The sequence below is a fragment of the Oryctolagus cuniculus genome, chromosome 19 (assembly GCF_051225735.1).
Source record: "Oryctolagus cuniculus isolate XC-2025 breed Fujian yellow rabbit chromosome 19, ASM5122573v1, whole genome shotgun sequence".
Taxonomy (NCBI): Eukaryota; Metazoa; Chordata; class Mammalia; order Lagomorpha; family Leporidae; genus Oryctolagus; species Oryctolagus cuniculus.
The window spans coordinates 43,458,683-43,476,240 of record NC_142885.1 but is presented as its reverse complement, the minus strand read 5'-3'; the positions used below and the strand labels follow the sequence as shown (position 1 = coordinate 43,476,240).

The 17,558-nt window shown below is 60.3% G+C and overlaps 1 protein-coding gene across 2 annotated transcripts; it reads left to right on the top strand.

Annotated features, from left to right (window-relative positions):
- Positions 1–94: 94 nt before the first annotated feature.
- On the top strand, positions 95–17,472 carry SEZ6L2 (seizure related 6 homolog like 2). Of its 2 annotated transcripts, XM_002711866.6 has the most exons (18): positions 95–657; positions 1,589–1,720; positions 2,096–2,395; positions 2,663–2,802; positions 2,980–3,181; positions 7,606–7,791; positions 8,354–8,522; positions 10,036–10,199; positions 11,746–11,946; positions 12,315–12,453; positions 13,258–13,454; positions 13,584–13,778; positions 15,059–15,250; positions 15,327–15,518; positions 15,997–16,035; positions 16,209–16,326; positions 16,432–16,528; positions 16,892–17,472. In XM_002711866.6, the coding sequence occupies exons 1-18, from the start codon at positions 579–581 to the stop codon at positions 16,919–16,921; spliced, it is 2,772 nt and encodes a 923-aa protein (XP_002711912.1). In that variant the 5' UTR covers positions 95–578; the 3' UTR covers positions 16,922–17,472. The 2 variants fall into 2 exon arrangements, with proteins under 2 accessions (XP_002711912.1, XP_017198036.1); XM_017342547.4 differs by lacking the exon at positions 15,997–16,035.
- Positions 17,473–17,558: the final 86 nt, after the last annotated feature.

The window sequence follows — 17,558 nt, the reverse complement described above, 5'->3', positions numbered from 1 at the left end:
CCTCCCTCCCCCACAAATAAATCCCAGGCCCCTCCCTTCGCCCGTCCCCAGGATCTGACGTGAGCTCGACACCTCTCTCAGATTTTGCCTCCCGCAGCTCCAGTGCCCAGAGCATCCTCTCTCCGGGTTCCGCAACCCCATCCCCTCCCCTAGAGCCCCCTAGAGCCCAGTAGGAAGCTTCCCGATCCTCGACCCCACCCTAGGCCCCCGGAAGCTGCCTTCCTCCTCCTCACTTCTCGGGCTTGGGATCCAGCCGGATGGACCCAGGTTGCAGAGCGAGAGGGTAACCCAGGCGACCCGGCCCCTTCGGCCCTCTCAGCCCCACCCCCTGCAGCCGGAGCCGCGCCCCCCTCTACCACCGATCCCGGAGCAGAGGACAGAAGAGGCTGAGCAAAGGGGGGTGGGGGCTCCAGGCAACACCCAGCCCAGTTCTGCCCCTCCATTCCAAGGGGCAGATAAATTGTATTCCTTTGCTGACCCTTTAGCAGGGGAAAAAATAATAAAGAGAAAGATAAAAGGAGACGGAGGAAAGGTGGCAGCCAGATTGCTTAGGAGAGAAGAAATCGGGGTGAGTCGCCATGGGGACTCCCAGGGCCCAGCACCCGCCGCCTCCCCAGCTGCTGCTCCTGATTCTGCTGAGCTGTCCCTGGATTCAGGGTAAGGACATGAGCATGGGGGGCGGGAAGGGGGGGAGGCCCCCACAGGTCCTCCGCCTTCCTTTCTCCAAGCATCCTGGTCTCCGGAGCTCGTGGGGGAGGGGAGGGGCACAGTGCATGTGAAGGAGGAAGCCAGGGCTCTCTGGCTTGTGCTGGGAGCCCCTTGTGCCTAACGTTGAGGGAGTGGGCCAACAAGAGGTGCTTTTGGCTGCCTCTCAAGGGTTAAATCCAGGAAGGAGGGCTGGGGAAGTTGGGGGGATATCTGCGGAGGCAGGCGGCAGGAGCACGCGGGGTACCTGGGTGGGAGGTGGAGGGTGCTGGGAGAGACGCCAGGCTCTGCTCTTGGACATCTGGACAAAGACAGATGAACGGAGGCAGGGTTCAGAGAGCGGATACTCAGTCTCCCAGCCAGACTCTCCAGAGAAGGAGGCAGAGACTGCAGGGGGAGAGAGAGAGAGAGGGAGAGAGAGAGAGAGAGAGAGAGAGAGAGAGAGAGAGAGAGAGAAGAGACAGCCACACTGCAGAGACAGAAACCCTGAGAGAAAGCTGAACACTGCGGGAACAAGGGCTCCGAGGTGCTGCCAGACCCTCTGCAGAGTCTCAGGGTCCCGGCGGCCGGGGACTGGGGGGGAGGACAGCACCATGGAGCGGGGGAGGGTGGCAGCCCCAAAGGTCCCCTCCACCGTCAGCCCTGCTGGCGCTGTCCAGCATCCGTAAGTGCTCCATTGGACTGCTGGAGGCTCACGCGGCCGGGGGTGGGGTAGGGGTAGGAGTGTGAGGGGCAGCTGGGAACCACTCCTCCAGTCTTGGCTCTCAGCCCAGCCTGGGACCCTCTGAGGCCCTGCATGCCCAGCAGACGGAGGAGGGAGGAAGAACTCTGGAGGAGGGGATGTGGTGGGGAGCGGAGAGGCTCACACAGCTCCACCTTCTAGGTCTGCCTCTTCAGGAAGAGGAGACGCTGCCGGAGCCTGGCAGCGAGACCCCCACCGTGGCCTCGGAGGCACTGGCCGAGCTGCTCCACGGGGCCCTACTGAGGAGGGGCCCGGAGATGGGCTACCTGCCTGGTGAGGCGCCAGCCCAGAATGTGGGGAGTGGCACAGAGGTGGGGAGCCAGCCCAGGGCAGAGAAGGCTGCAGAACAGGGGGGCAAGGCTCCCCAGGAAGGCCGCTGGCATCCAGAGGGAGACAGAGTTGAGAAAGTTGGGGCAGAGTCAGAAGTGGGCATGGGCAGAACCTAAGACACAGAGGATGATTGACAGCTAGCCAGACACCCTCAGAGACACACAGAGAGAAAGATGAGTGGAAATTCTGAGACCTGTACCTTCTGGGGATGGACTTTGGGTTCAGGGGGAACCTCCACTTTCCCTGTGCACTGCTCCCCACTCCAGACCTCCCCCCATTTACTCCTTCTGTGCCCTGACTCCCCTTGTCCTGTCCCAGGATCTGATCCAGACACTACACTGGCCACCCCTCCAGCCGGCCAGACTCCCGCAGCACCCTACCTGCCACGGGCCACTGAACCAGCCACAGGGCCTCTGACAACAGCCGTAACCCCTAAAGGCGTCAGGGGGGCAGGACCCACAGCGCCAGAGCTGCTGACCCCGCCCCCAGGAACCACAGCCCCGCCCCCTCCCAGTCCCCCCTCCCCGGTCCCACCTCTGGGACCCGAGGGAGGAGAGGAAGAGACCACGACTACCATCATCACCACGACCACCGTCACCACCACAGTGACCAGTCCAGGTGAGGCCATGGAAAGGGGGTGGGGGAGGAGGTTGTGGGTTGGAGGAGAGACTGCTGGGAACGTGGGAAGAAGGAAGCTCCTCCAGGCTTCAGCTCATAGCATCAGACAGGCAGGGATGAGTCCTTGCCACAGCCTGCACTGTCCATCTGTTGCGCCTGGGAAGAGGGTTCTGGGTACAGGTGGGAGAGGGAGCCTGGGAAATGTCGGCGAGGGGCACGGGGAGAAGAGAGTGAAGGGGTCACCCCCAGCCACCGGCATCTCTTTAGTTCTGTGCAATAACAACATCTCCGAGGGCGAAGGATTTGTGGAGTCTCCAGACTTGGGGAGCACCGCCAGTCGCACCCTAGGACTCCTGGACTGCACGTACAGCATCCACGTCTACCCTGGCTACGGCATTGAGATCCAGGTAACGAGGCCCAGGCCTGGGCACTTCCCAGCCCCTGCCTCCCGGCTCTGCTGACTCAGAAACTCACCGCGGTGTTTGGGCTGCTCCACCCAGACAAGGAAGGTGGCAGGGGGCTTCGGGGGTCACATCCCAACCCGATCTGATTTGCCCTGGTGAGTGTGTGTCTGCCGTCTTTAGGTCCAGACACTGAACCTGTCTCAGGAGGAGGAGCTCCTGGTGCTGGCTGGAGGGGGCTCCCCAGGCCTGGCCCCCCGACTCCTGGCCAACTCTTCCATGCTGGGACAAGGACAGGTCCTTCGGAGCCCAACGAACCGGCTGCTCCTGCACTTCCAGAGCCCGCGCGTCCCACGGGGCGGTGGCTTCAGGATCCACTATCAGGGTGAGGCATCTGGGGGTGCCGGTGGACGGGCAGGGGGGTCATCCTGGGCGCAAAAGGAGCTTCTCCAAGATACAAGGCACTGAGAGGGACCCTGGGCAGCAGGGCTCTGAGGAGACTTGTGCACACCGAGGTCACACACTCACAGACCTGTGCCTGAGGGGTGCCTGCCTCCAAGTGCAAGTTCCCTCACTCAGCTCTAGAAATGCTTATGGAGCACCTGCTTCATGCCAGGCCCTGTGTGGACCTGACTTTAAGGCACTCAGAATCTAGACAGCAACCAGGATGGTTACCATTCCGCGAGAAGAGCTGAGAGGAAGGAAAGCCAGGCGGGCAGAGCAAGCAGTTGCAGGGATGTGGGGACATGTGTCTGGAGAAGGTGATGACTAAGCTGGGCCCTAAAGGATGAGCTGGCCGAGGGAGACAGGGAAGGAGGCAGATGTCTGAGTGGATGAGAAAGCACAGCCCAGACCCAGAGAGGAGAGAACACGTGACTCTCTGGCCTGCAGGGCAGGATCGTCCTCGCTGCTGTGTGACCTGGGACCGTTTACCCAACCTTTCTGTGCCTCATGGTCTCGTCTGAAAGATGGGGATGAGCGCACTTCCTGTGCGATATTGTGAGGGAGATCAAATGAGTTCACGTTGGTCAAGGGCTTCAGACAGTGTCTGGGACACGGTGAGACCTCGACGATTACGTCACTCGCTGCCTTCAGGGTCAGGGGTCAGAGGTCAGAGGTCAGGAAGGGCCAGTCTGGGAGACAGGTTGGCCTCCGATCAGAGAGAGGTTTATCAGCTTCAGGCTGCTGTGTGTCACCTGCGACAGGGCAACGTGTGGAATCTTTTCATCGGGGAGCAGGAGCCTCGGCCTTGTGCCTTAGGTCTCTCTGATGTCTGGACTGTGTGTGGCGTGGCAGAAGCAGGGATGTACCCGTGCATGGCTGCATTCCCGACACGCACCCGCAGCCGGCCTGCACACGTGTGAACACGCATACTCGCCCGTATTCAGGAACCCTCCCACAGTGTGTGTTCTAGCACATGTGTGCATGAAGCAAGGGGCCCAGCCCATGTCCCCACTGCAGACACTGCTGGATCCTGCAAAGCCCCTTCCTATGCTCTTAAAAAAAGGAAGAAGAAAGGAAGATGTACTTACTTATTTGAAAGGCAGAGAGAGGGGAGGAGGGAGGTCTTCTACCTGCTAGTTCACTCCCCAAATGTCTGCAATGGCTGGGGCTAGGCCAGGCCAAAGCCAGGAGCCAGGAGCTTCTTCCAGGTTTCCCACATGGGTGCAGGGGCCCAAGCACTTGGGCCATCTTCCGCTACTTTCCCAGGCGCATTAGCAGGGAGCTGGATCAGAAGTGGAGCAGCCGGGACACAAACCAATGCCCATACGGGTTGCCAGGGTTACAGTCAGCAGTTTAATCCGCTACACTCAATGCTGCCCCCCCTTCCTGGGCTCTCTGGAGAGAGTCACTGGGGGCCTGGCCTGGCTTCCCGTATGCTAGCTGCCCGCCCCCCACCCGCTGAACTCTGTCATGGCACTATAGCCAGGATACAGCCTCTACTTGGCTTCCTTGGCATCTCTTGGACCTGTCCCAGGGGCTCCTGTGCCCAGTAGGGTGCCCACCAACGAGGCATATTCATGGGGAGACCAGCGAGGGAGCTGGGGCCACGAGCTTGGCGGTGGAGGCCTGGGTGTTGGGGGAGCGGGAGCGAGCCCCGCAGGTCCGGGGGCCTCCGACTGGACTCTCCGATGTTACAGAACGGCTCCCCCTGGCTGCTTTCAGCAGCCACTTCCCTGGGGCATTGAAAATAGGACTCTCCAGGCTAACTGGAACATTGGGGAAGCTGCGCTATTGCATAAACGGGCCTTCGTTACCTGCACCCATCTTCTCGGCTTTGCGGCTTTGCCGTGCCTTTGGGACCGACCCGGGTCCTGTTTAAGCCATTGGCCACCTGCACCCATTGGCTGCCCGCACCGACGGGGACCCCGGTGTACTGTGGCCTCACACGCTCCTCTGAGAGGTCCAAGGCCCCATCCCCTGGTGCCCCGAGCCCTTCACCAGCCATTGCCTGGGTGGGTTGCTTCTCGTAGCCATTCCGGGAGCATCCAATGGCGAGCTACATCGATGCATGCGCTCAGGGCCAGCCGGCCCATCCCGGTGGCCTTGACTCCCGGTCATTCATTAATGGAGCCCAAGGGGTGGGATTTTCATGTCCTCTGAGCACCCTGCTGGGCTGTGCCTGTTTCTTTGATAGAACTTTCAGGCCACTTCTTACAGATGGGAGTTAACAGCTTGGAAGCTGTGGTCCCAGAACCGGAATTCAGCTCTGCCTACCTCCAGATTGATCAACTTGGCTCGGCTTTTAGGAGAGAAACGCAATGAGGCCTTGTTTAGTCTCACAGAGGTGCTAGACAGTGGTTAACATGATGGGGAAGAAAAAAAAAATACGCATGCCAGATTACCTAGAGAGAAGAAGGAGAGCTGTCGGAGAGAGAAGTCAGGAAGGCTTCCTGGGAGAGGTGGTATTTGATGTCCTCCTTGGAAGTGTGAGAGAGGGCGTTCTAGATCAGGGTGAGGGCGGGAGCAGAATGATGTGTAGGGCAGGAGCTGTGTGCTGTACAGGGGACCTGGACGCCAAGGAACGCATTCACGCTGCCTCTGCAGCTAAGCTTGATGGAAACCACCCGGTTCTAAGTTGTTGTGGGGGTCTGTCTATCTCAGTAGACTGAGACCCTCAGAGGGCAAAGTCGGGGTCTTTGTCACTCCCCCTCCCAGGGTCCAGCTTGAGTTTTTGAAAAGAGGGAGGGACTGGGTCTTTCACAAAACCACCGAGGGTTGGAAATCAGAGAAAGCAAAGGCCCAGGCAGGCGGGGGTCTCCCAAGCCCTCTGCTGCCCAGAACCTGCCCCTCCTACAAGACACGGTTTTGGTGTGCTTCCTCCAGGAAGCCCTTCTGGGTGAGTTCTGCCAGCTTCTGAAATGTAGGCACACAGAAATCCGTCAGGGTCAAGTTCAGAGCTCATCATCTATAACAAGGAACTTTCCATTTCTTTCTTTTATTCCATAGGCTTCCCTAAGAATTTCAGGAAGCTTTCAGAAAGAATGCAAGCAGTGCCATTAAATAGAATAAGTAAGAAAAAAATGGCGGGCTGGCGCCGCGGCTCACTAGGCTAATCCTCCGCCTAGTGGCGCCGGCACACCAGGTTCTAGTCCCGGTCGGGGCGCCGGATTCTGTCCTGGTTGCCCCTCTTCCAGGCCAGCCCTCTGCTGTGGCCAGGGAGTACAGTGGAGGATGGCCCAGGTGCTTGGGCCCTGCACCCCATGGGAGACCAGGAAAAGCACCTGGCTCCTGGCTCCTGCCATTGGATCAGCGCGGTGCGCCGGCCGCAGCGCACCGGCCACGGTGGCCATTGGAGGGTGAACCAACGGCAAAGGAAGACCTTTCTCTCTGTCTCTCTCTCTCACTGTCCACTCTGCCTGTCAAAAAAAAAAAAAATGGCGGCGGGCCACACTTAGTAGAGCTGAGAAGACAGAGTATGGCTGGACAGGCCATTGCGGCTAGGGCCACGCCTTAATATGGTTCCAAGCTACCTGGCAGCCAATGCAAAAAGGGAAATTGTATAGTTCTCCTTGCAGGAAAGAAGACAAATCCATTTTTCAAGGAAGGCAAACTTTTCTTAGTACTTCAGCTGCACTGGGGGGGTTCACTTGAGGGCACCAACTGTTAAGATCTTTAGTGACAGTCCCTAAAGAAGTGCCGTGTAGTTCCTCTGGGTGGAAGCTGAGGGTGTATTATCCCAAGGCACCTCTGTGGAAGAAAGCCTGTGTGTGTGTGCGTGTGCGTGCGTGTGTCTCTGTGTGTGTGTGCACACACGTGTCTGTGTGCATGTGCGTGTGTCCAGGCCTCTGTGTGTGTGTGTGTGTTTAGGGGAGCATGTGTGTCTACGAGGCATTTCACAACTTGGAGGCTCACTTTCCACATCTGGAAAATAGGTCACTCAGCCTTTGCCTGCCTCAAAGCCACCATGCGAGCTCGCTTTGGCAATTAGCCCTGCAGTACTATTTATTATTATTAGAGCTGGCTGGAGTTCAGAGCAGTCAACTGGTTTGCCTGAAGTCACACAGCCTACGAGTGCCCAGGGTTCTGAATAGCCTGGAGCCTCAGCTCCCACATGCACAAGCTGGGGGCCCAAGTGGGCCAATTACACGGATGAGGGGAGATAGAGGGGGTGGTGAAATGACCTCATGGGACAAGGCACCTGCGCGAGGGTCCTTATTCTTACGGGTGGACTCGCGGGGAGAACTAATTTGTGCCGGGGAGTCCAGGCCAGGCCGGTGTGTGTGTGTGTGTGTGTGTGTGTGTGGATTGGTCTGAGGGTCGAGTGCGTGTAGAAGCATTGACTCCCTCCGCACTCCGCTGCTGCAGCCTACCTGCTGAGCTGTGGCTTCCCTCCGCGGCCGGCCCACGGGGACGTGAGTGTGACAGACCTGCACCCTGGGGGCTCTGCCACCTTCCACTGTGACTCAGGCTACCAGCTGCAGGGCGAGGAGACCCTTGTCTGCCTCAATGGCACCCGGCCAGCCTGGAACGGCGAACCCCCCAGCTGCATAGGTAAGTCACCTGCCCTAGGTGGGTGGGGGCAGCTGCCCAGGGAACCCCATCGGGAGGGTCCTATCTTGGGGGTCCCTGTGTTTGGAAGGAAGCCCATCCCGAAGGGGTTTCTGCCGGAAGAGTCTGTGTCCTGGAGCTCACTGCACTGGGCGTCTCTATTCTTGGGGAGCCTCCATCTTGTGAGCCTGTCCCCCACCCCACCCCCATTCTAAATGACCCCGGAAGAAGCTGTTTTGGAGGCCACCACTGGAGGCGCTCTCCCCCAGGGAAAGCCTTCATCCAGGGGAACCCCGCCTCCTTTGGCTCCTGTGGTCTCAGCCTTGTCATCTTGCAGTTTTTTTCCATCTGAGGGTTTTGGTCGGGAGCACCCCGCCCCAGGCGTCCACGTCTGGGGAGTCTTCATGTTAGTGGAATCTTCATTCTTGGGCGTGTCCATCCGGGCCCAGGTCCCAGCCAAAGGTGTGGGTGCCATGGCTCTGCAGAGGCACCTGAGCAGGGCTGAGCCCCGCCCCCTCCCCAGGCCGGGCTGTCACCTGTCACCTGCCCCTTCCTCTGCCCACAGCGTCCTGTGGAGGCGCCATCCACAATGCAACCCTGGGCCGCATTGTGTCCCCTGAGCCTGGGGGAGCCGCTGGCCCCAACCTCACCTGCCGCTGGGTCATTGAAGCAGCTGAGGGCCGCCGGCTGCACCTGCACTTTGAGAGGGTCTCGCTGGATGAGGACAATGACCGGTGAGCATCTGGGTCTTGGGCCGGAAGTCCCCATCTCTGGTTGCTGGGAGTTAGCTCATCCTGGGATGGACCTGGTAGGGTGTATCAAACATGGTGTGGCCCTAACCCTTTCTCAGGGAGCTGAGCTGTGCAGCCTAAGATCACTTCCTCGCTCTGTGCCTTGGTTTTCTTATCTGTAGAATGGAGCTAATGGGGCCTCCCCCTCTGTGAGAACAAATGCATTAAGAAATGGGAAGTACACAGACCAGTGCCTTAAGCATCAATGTGCACTGTTTGCTGCATTACTGTTGTCATTCTTATTTATTTATTTATTTATTTATTTGAAAGGCAGAGATACAGAGAGAGAAGGGGAGAGAGAGAGAGAGAGAGAGGAGAGATTGATTTCTCATCTGCTGGTTCACTCCCCAAATAGATGCAACAGCCAGGGCTGAGCTAAGCTGAAGCCAGGAGCCAGGAGCTTCTTCTGGGTCTCCCACGTGGGTGCAGGGGCTCAAGCACTTGGGCCATCTTCTACTGCTTTTTCAAGGCACAGTAGCAGGGAGCTGGATCGGACGTGGAACAGCCCAGACCCGAAGTGGCACCCATATGAGATGCCCACACTGCAGGCGGAGGCGTAAGCTTCTATGCCACAGTGCCAGCCCCCATCACTGTTTTTAAAAGAACATTATTTAGTTGAGAGAGAGAGAGAGAAATCTTCTATCTGCTGATTCACTCCCCAAATACTCACAACAGCCAGGTCTGGGCCAGGCAAAAGCCAGGAGCCTGGAGCTCCACCCAGGTCTCCCATGTGGGTGGCAGGAGCCCTGGTGCTTTGAACCATCCTCCTCTGCCTTTCCAGGCATGTTAGCAGGAAGCTGGGTCGGAAGCAGAGCAGCTGGGACTCTAACCAGCACCCCAGTGTGGGATGGAGGTGTTCCTGGCAGTGGCTTAACCCACTGCACCATGACTCCCGCCCCCATCATTTTTTACCCTTGTGGAGCCCCAGTTCTGCCGTATGATCTTGGGCAGGCATTATTAATCTTTCAGAATAATAGTATCTGATTCAAGAGTTCTTGTGAGAGTTAAACAAGATGAAACTTGCATCAGCCTCAATGAGTGCAGGGCCGTAGTTTTTGACACTAAGAGCTATTTCTAAAAATGAGTCAGGGGCCAGCACTGTGGCATGGTGGGTAAAGCTGCTGCCTGCAGTGCCGGCATCCCACATGGGCGCCGGTTCGAGTCCTGGCTGCTCCACTTCTGATCCAGCTCTCTGCTATGGCCTGGGAAAGCAGTGGAAGATGGACCAAGTCCTTGGGCCCCTGCACCCACATGGGAGACCTGGAAGAGTCTCCTGGCTCCTGGCTTTGGATGCGGCCCTTTGGGGGAGTGAACCAGTAGATGGAAGACCTCTCTCTCTCTGCCTTTCTGTAACTCTTGAAATTAATTAATCTAAAAAAAAAATAGGGAGCAGGCAGGAGGTGAGGCAGCTTCTACAGGGATGTGGGGCGCCTAGCTAGCCTCTGTGTCCCCCCAGGCTGCTGGTGCGCTCAGGGGGCAGCCCCCTGTCCCCAGTGATCTACGACTCGGACATGGATGACGTCCCCGAGCGGGGCCTCATCAGCGACGCTCAGTCGCTCTACGTGGAGCTGCTGTCGGAGACGCCCGCCAATCCCCTGCTGCTCAGCCTCCGATTCGAAGGTAATCCTCTCCAAACCCACACCTTCCCCTCTGCCTGACCCCAGGCCCAGCCGTGAACACACTTGCTCATCTGAACCCAGGCTGGTCTCCCTCCTGCCCCCACACGACAAGGATCCCTTCATGGGGATCCCTCTCCTTCCCTGGGCAGCCTTTTCTATGTTAGGCGTCAAGTGCGGCTGGATCCAGGTGCTAGCCGAGACCCGTTCCCTCCCATCTCCCTTTGCCCTGTGTTGACTTCCTCAGGCAGGCGTTCTCTGTGTCACAGCCCTTGCTGCAGGCTTACCACCAATGTAACAAACCCGCCACAGGGAGCGAGCGCCCTTCTTTGCTGAGTGCATCAGCAAAAAAAATGCCAGGAAAGGCTCTCCTTGACCTGGTTAAATCCTGTGCCTCTGCCTGAGCCAATCACTGTGGCTGGGGAGCCATGCCTGTTCTGATTGGCAGGTCCGCATCCCGTGGCTGTTCCTGGCTGGCCCCAGGTGAGCCTGCTGGGCTGGGAGTGGGGAAGGTGTGCTTCCCCAGATGAGAACGGAAGAAGGAGGAACGGAGCTTGGGTAGGGAGAAACGAGGCCCGTGACCGTGGGAGAAGAGGCACCTGAACTTGGCATTAAAGGGTGGAGGGTATTTTAAAAGAGGAAGACTGAGAAAGAGCATCTCGGGGGAGGGGAACTGTGAGAGCCAAAAGCAGCGGGTAGAACAACGCCGAGCGTGTGCCGGAGACAGAATTGGAGCTGGGCTGGAGCACAGGTTTTATATGAAGAGTAGAGACGAAATGAGATGTTCAGAGGTGGGAGAAGCCAGTGACCAGTATGACTCATGAGAGAAATGGACCTGGCCTTGGGCCCTGCTGGGGGTGGGGGGGTGGGGTAGGATTTGGACTTGATACCTTACCAGATTAAGCAACGGTGAAATAGAACAGGAATGGATTGCACAATCAACTCTGCGGGTGTTGGGGGGAGGGGGGAGGCTGGTCCTTGGTGAGAATCCCTGGTTTTGAGGCCTGAATCCACAAGTGTGGGCCACCAGAGCCTCATCAGTTTCATAGGCACCGAAGTCCCCCCGCACAGCTTGCTGTGCAGCTATGCAATCAGAGGGGGCAGACCCTGACACGCTCCGCACGTGGCTGGATCTGAATTAACGACCGAGCTCTGGACCTGCGGCAACAGCTTGGGTGCCAGAGCCCGACTGGCATTTTTACGGGGGCACACACACCTACACAAGCCAGCTCTCCAAAGACACCCCCGCCCTGCGCCGCCCCTCTTGGCTGTTTCCAGAGCCAAGTGTCTGTGGCTGGGAACCAAGCCATCTGGTTCCTCCATCGCCTGCTGGGGTGACCTTGGGGAAGTGGACTTTCCCATCTGCAGCCCGGACGTTTGCCTCCAGGGGCCTGGGGGGTAACAGGAAGGTGTGAGAGGAGTGTTGGGTTGCTAACAAGCTGGACAGTGAAAGCTAAGGCCAAGGGCACCGAGTTTTTAAAAAGCCCCCTGCATGGCCCCCGGCCTGAGTTCAGCCCACCCAGGCGTCTGTGTGACTGATCTCTCCCCAGCCTTCGAGGAGGACCGATGCTTCGCCCCCTTCCTGGCCCATGGCAACGTCACCACCACGGACCCCGAGTACCGCCCAGGGGCGCTGGCCACTTTCTCCTGCCTTCCGGGGTATGCCCTGGAGCCCCCAGGACCCCCCAACGCTATCGAATGTGTGGATCCCACGGAACCCCACTGGAACGCCACAGAGCCAGCCTGCAAGGGTGAGTGAGGGTCTTCAGCCTGCCGGCCGTTCAGGAAAGAAACCCAGCTCGCAAAAACCCACACGGGACAAGCCCTGTCCCCCCATATTGTCCCCTTAGCGGAATCATTGGTGGGCTTGTTGCTCAAATGTCTTTGGGAGCCAGACCTGGGATTGGGTGAGCTGGAGAGTGGGCGGGGCTAATGCAGAGCAGGGCTCAGGATTGGCCACAAGAGGACCTCGTGTGGAAAGAAGCAGGTGCACCTTAGGGCACAGCAAGGGCGTGTTGGGGTCTGGGGCATGTGCGCTGTGGCCAGGTGTGCGATGAGGACTGCAGAGATGTGGCATGGTGCCCACATGCGTCCTGAACTTAGTACTCCTCTGCCCCAGCCATGTGCGGAGGGGAGCTGTCGGAGGCAGCTGGCGTGGTCCTCTCTCCTGATTGGCCCCAGAGCTACAGCCCCGGCCAGGACTGCGTGTGGGGCCTGCACGTCCAGGAAGAGAAGCGCATCTTGCTCCAAGTTGAGATGTACGTTTGGGTCAGGCTGGGGGTGTGGTGGGTGTGGGCTTGGTGCAGTGCAGTGTGCACGGCCACACTGGGAGCCTGGCTGGCTCTTCTGTGTCCACCCAGACTTCGGGAGACGTGTGAGCTGATCAAAGAGGTGACCCAGGGTTCCGGACAGGGTGGCAGACCTGGGTGCAAATCAGTAGCCTGGCGATCTTGGACAGATAAACACAGTAATGCAGCCCTCATTAGGGGCTGTGGAGAACAAAGGGCTCTGGCCTCTGTCCCTAACGGCACGTTCCTGAGGCTGCCCCTGGAGCAATTTCCGGGGACCAAGGTCCAAACGGCTGCATCGTACCAGCATCCATGGTGTGTGTTGGGGGGGGGGGGAGGGTTGTGGGAAGAATCCAGTGAGCAGCTTGGGTGTGCTGGGCCAGTAGTGGGCATGGCCCCAAAGCAGGTGCTGAGGCGCCTCGGGAGTCTTGCGGGGTGACCATGAGTATGCGGCCTGTGATTGGTCAGAGCCGGTGCTCGGCTACGCTGCGGATCCCATGGTGATGGAGGAAGGCTTTGAGAGTGGGCGGAGCTGGTTGATGAGCAGGTTGAGGACTGGACGGAGCCGTAGAACAGGCGGAGCGCGGAGGGCTCAGCATAGAGGAGGAACCCAGGACCTGACAGCACTGAGGCAGTGCCAGGCCTGGGAGAGGGAAGGCGGGGCGGGGCTGGAGGGAGGAGGCGTTACTCCTGAACACAGTTGGGAACTGTAGAGTAACAGATGGGAGGGGCCGGCCGTGGCCCCGCCCTACTGCCTGGTCCCACCCCCCGCAGCCTGAATGTCCGCGAAGGGGACATGCTGACCCTGTTCGACGGCGACGGCCCCAGCGCCCGAGTTCTGGCTCAGCTGCGGGGCCCTCAGCCGCGCCGCCGCCTGCTCTCCTCTGGGCCGGACCTTACGCTGCAGTTCCAGGCACCGCCCGGACCCCCGAATCCGGGCCTGGGACAGGGCTTCGTACTGCATTTCAAAGGTACCGGGGCACGGAGGTCTCGGAAAGGGCAGGGACGCGGCAGGCCAGAGGTCCCGGAAGGGGCACCGGGTTGAAGCCCCCGAGGCTGAGTCAAAGGGCAGCCGCCAACGTCGCCTCCCGCCCCCGCAGAGGTCCCCAGGAACGACACGTGCCCCGAGCTGCCGCCTCCGGAGTGGGGCTGGAGGACGGCGTCTCACGGGGACCTGATCCGGGGCACGGTGCTCACTTACCAGTGCGAGCCTGGCTACGAGCTGCTGGGCTCCGACATCCTCACCTGCCAGTGGGACCTGTCCTGGAGCGCCGCGCCGCCCGCCTGCCAGAAGAGTGAGAAGGCCCCGCCCCGTCCCACCTGGGCCCCGCCCCCTGCCCTCGCGGCCCCGCCCCGTCCCACCCGGTCCCCGCCCCTCGACCCACCTGGGGCCCGCCTAGATCTTCCTTCGTCCATTGGCGCCCCGAAGCCGTCCTTACTGGGATCTCCTGCCTGTCTGCCCCGCTCTCCCGCCGTTCTGGGCTCCGTCCGCCCCCTTCTTCGTTTCACGGCCCTGCCCCTTCCCCTCCTGACCCCGCCTCTGCCCGGTCTGAGTCCCGCCCCCTCCGGTCCCCAAGGGGCTGGGTTCCACCAATGCTTGCTTCTCTCCCGTGCGCATCTCCCGGTCCCGGACCTTGGCGTTGTGGGGAGGCACTTGGCTAGGGCCGAGGTCTGCTGGGGACTTGGTGTTGTGAATGCAGCCCCGGACGCCCCATGCTGGGTTAGGGTTATGGGAAGGGGACTTGGGGTCCTCCCCACCCTGACAGAGCTCTCCATGTGGGAGGGGGACCCATAAGATCGATAGCTCAAGACTTCGCAGAGTGGGGGTGCCTTCGGGCCAGGGGCTTAACGGCTCTGAGCCCCGGCTTCCTCGCGGGCGCTGCAGGAACAGGGCAGTGAGAAGAGCAAAGCTTGTGCATGGTGCCTGGTGCTGTAAACAGTGAGTAAGCCAGGCCTGGCAGAAGCTCCAGGAAGGGCTGTGGGAAGAGGCTGGGTTCCTTCTCTCAGGGATGGGGCAGGAGACTTCCCGGAGGAGGTGGCATTTAAAGGAGCTGGGAGCGCTGATGCTTTTTAGAGGAGCAGAAAGCGATAGGAGGCTTGCCGCCGGGAACCCATGGTGAGACGCTTCAGGAAGTCGGATTTGGGCTGGATGCAAGGACAGCTCCCCTGTGGACACCGCTCCCGCCCCTGGGAGGATTCACAGGCTGGGGGAGGGCGTGTGTGCAGAATTCAGTGGGCCTCTCTGGCTGGGGCTCTGGAAGTGGCAAGGCCACACAGGGAGCCTGCCGCTGAGCCGAGACCCAAGTCTGCACTTCCCTGTCCAGTGTCTGTGTGGCCGTGACCCTGGGCAGGTTCCAGCTCTGGCTGAGTGACATGGGCCAGTCATGTGTGCTGAGCTCTGGACCCCAACCTTGACATCTCAGGGTAATCACGTTGTAAAACGTTTAGCAGGCTACCTGGCGCAGGTCTGTAGGTAAGAAATGGCTCTGATGACAACGTCCACAGCAGGGCCCCAGGCAGGCGGTGCCAGTGGGAGCTCCCGTAAGGCTTGGTGACTTTGCCTTTCTGCCACCAGTCATGACTTGTGCCGACCCTGGTGAGATCACCAACGGCCACCGCACCGCCTCGGACGCCGGCTTTCCCGTGGGCTCCCACGTCCAGTACCGCTGTCTGCCCGGGTACAGCCTGGAGGGGGCAGCCGTGCTCACCTGCTACAGCCGGGACACAGGGACTCCCAAGTGGAGCGACCGGGTCCCCAAATGCGCCTGTGAGTCTGGGGACCACCCTGGGAAGGGTGACCACATGCTGGGCCTGTGGCCGGCTGACTGGCACCCTCCCTGCAGTGAAATATGAGCCGTGCCTGAACCCTGGGGTCCCCGAGAATGGCTACCAGACGCTGTACAAGCACCACTACCAAGCGGGGGAGTCGCTGCGCTTCTTCTGCTACGAGGGCTTCGAGCTCATCGGCGAGGTCACCATCACCTGTGTGCCCGGCCACCCCTCCCAGTGGACCAGTCAGCCCCCGCTCTGCAAAGGTGCCTGGGCAGGAGGGGCAGGAGGGGCCGCTCAGGGGAGTGACAGGACGGGCAAGTCAGACAGCACGTCCCAGGCCGCTGGAGCAGGCTCCTGTGGGCGCTCATCCTCCGGGGCAGGTGCACAGGTGCTGGGGAGATTCTAGGCCAGGGATTCGAGCAGCGGGGGCCCTTGCTTTGCAAGTCCCCTGTGCCCTCCCTGGACGGGCCTCAGTTTCCCTGTCTCTGGCAAATTCTAGAGAGGTACTTGGCTCAGCCCGTCCAGGAAGCCTGGGGCTACAGTAGGAGGAAAGTGGCCTGCCCTGATCACTTCTGTTGCCCCCATCCCCGGCCCCGCCCCACAGCAAGGCTACGTTTAGGTTGAGCAGAGGGCAGAGAGAACCAGGCTGCCCAGCCCAGCCCCACTGGGCTCCGGCCCTCTCCCCAGCCTCCTTCCCTCCCTGGCTCAGACCCCGTCCCCCTCCCCCTCCTCTCCCCGCAGTGGCCTATGAGGAGCTCCTGGACAACCGAAAACTGGAAGGTCAGTGAGTGAGGGCACAGGTGGAGCCCCCGGCCTGGTAGGCCAGGAGGGCAAGGCAGAGACTGGGGGCAGGAGGGGTGAGACCCAGGGCTCAGGGCCCCGGGGCCGGAGGCTGGGAGAGCCTAGGATGGCGCCAGCCTGGGCTCACTGGCCTCCTGCCTTTCCATCCGCAGTGACCCAGACCACAGACCCGTCGCGGCAGCTGGAGGGAGGGAACCTTGCCTTGGCCATCCTGCTGCCCTTGGGCTTGGTCATTGTCCTTGGCAGTGGCGTTTACATATACTATACCAAGTGAGTGTGTGATGCGGGGGTGGGGTGGAGGGGCTGCCGTGTGCAGGAGGCTGGGGAGGGGGCAGCTCCGGGGTGCACCTGCTGATAAGCTCCCGTCTTCCCCAGGCTGCAGGGGAAATCCCTCTTCGGCTTCTCAGGCTCCCACTCCTACAGCCCCATCACCGTGGAGTCAGACTTCAGCAATCCGCTGTATGAAGCCGGGGTGAGCGCCCCCTGCACCCCCCACCCCCTTAGAGGCCATTGCCAAAGCCAGCCACGTGCTGGGGGGAGCAACTGGAAATAGTGAGAACAGGATGCAGCTCGGGCCACCGTGGGAACTTAGGCCCAGCGACCAGCTCTTGTCGTTGGAGACAAAGCAGAGACGTAGGTGTTTACAGCATCCCTAGAACACTGTAGGAACAACGAAACCCATCCCTGGCCAAATTCGGCCTCATTCCCATCATGTGACCCCCCCAACCTCAGGGATCCGTTGAAAACCTGGGGTGCTTTGCCCGTCTCGTGGATGCCACCTCCCCACTTTGCTGCCCTCCCACACCAACAACTGCTCTTCTCTCTCTGTCTTCAGGATACGCGGGAGTATGAAGTTTCTATCTGAAGCCAAGGCTAAGGCTATGGGACCCAGGACGCCCCTCCCCTCCCCCACCCGGGGCAGCGGGGAACACAGGACCTGGTCTCTGGCTGGCTCCTGGCTCCCCTCTTCCCTGCTGTGTACATAGTCTCCCCCCATCCCACGAGGGGGCTTCCGTGGCCCTGGAGACCCGACGGTAAATAAACCAGCATCCTGCCTCCCAAAGCCTCTTCTTGTCAGTTGCCAAACAAGGGGGAGGCCTGCTCTCCCCCACCCTACTGGCTTTTGGATCCCAGGAGGGGAACTCAGCCCTTCCCCCAGCCCCTGCAACTCCTGGGGCCCCTGCAGCCCAGGGCACCCCTCCAGGACTGCCCCTGACAGCCCTGTGGTTCCCCTGGCCCCTCCTCTCCCAGATGCCTGGGTCTTCTCCGAGGGGCGGGGGTCGGGAGAAGAGGGAGGAAGGGGCAAGCCGGGCCCAGGCCCCGCCCCCTTTCTGCTGTCTGCCCAACCCCCATTTTCTCCACCTTTGCTTCTGGATTTTTGTTTTTGAGCAATAAACAGAAAATCGTCACTTGTAACTGGGCTGGTGGGGTGTGGGAAGGGGCTGGGGTCCATGAACAGTAAGGGGGGATGATGGCGATCTCCCCCCGACCCCGCAGGAGGG

Excerpts from the sequence above, each read along its gene's own strand:
- SEZ6L2 (XM_002711866.6), top strand. The coding sequence starts at position 579 with ATGGGGACTCCCAGGGCCCAGCACCCGCCGCCTCCCCAGCTGCTGCTC. Across the intron at positions 2,396-2,662 it reads CACCACAGTGACCAGTCCAG|TTCTGTGCAATAACAACATC; the intron begins GTGAGGCCATGG and ends GCATCTCTTTAG. Across the intron at positions 10,200-11,745 it reads GCTCAGCCTCCGATTCGAAG|CCTTCGAGGAGGACCGATGC; the intron begins GTAATCCTCTCC and ends ATCTCTCCCCAG.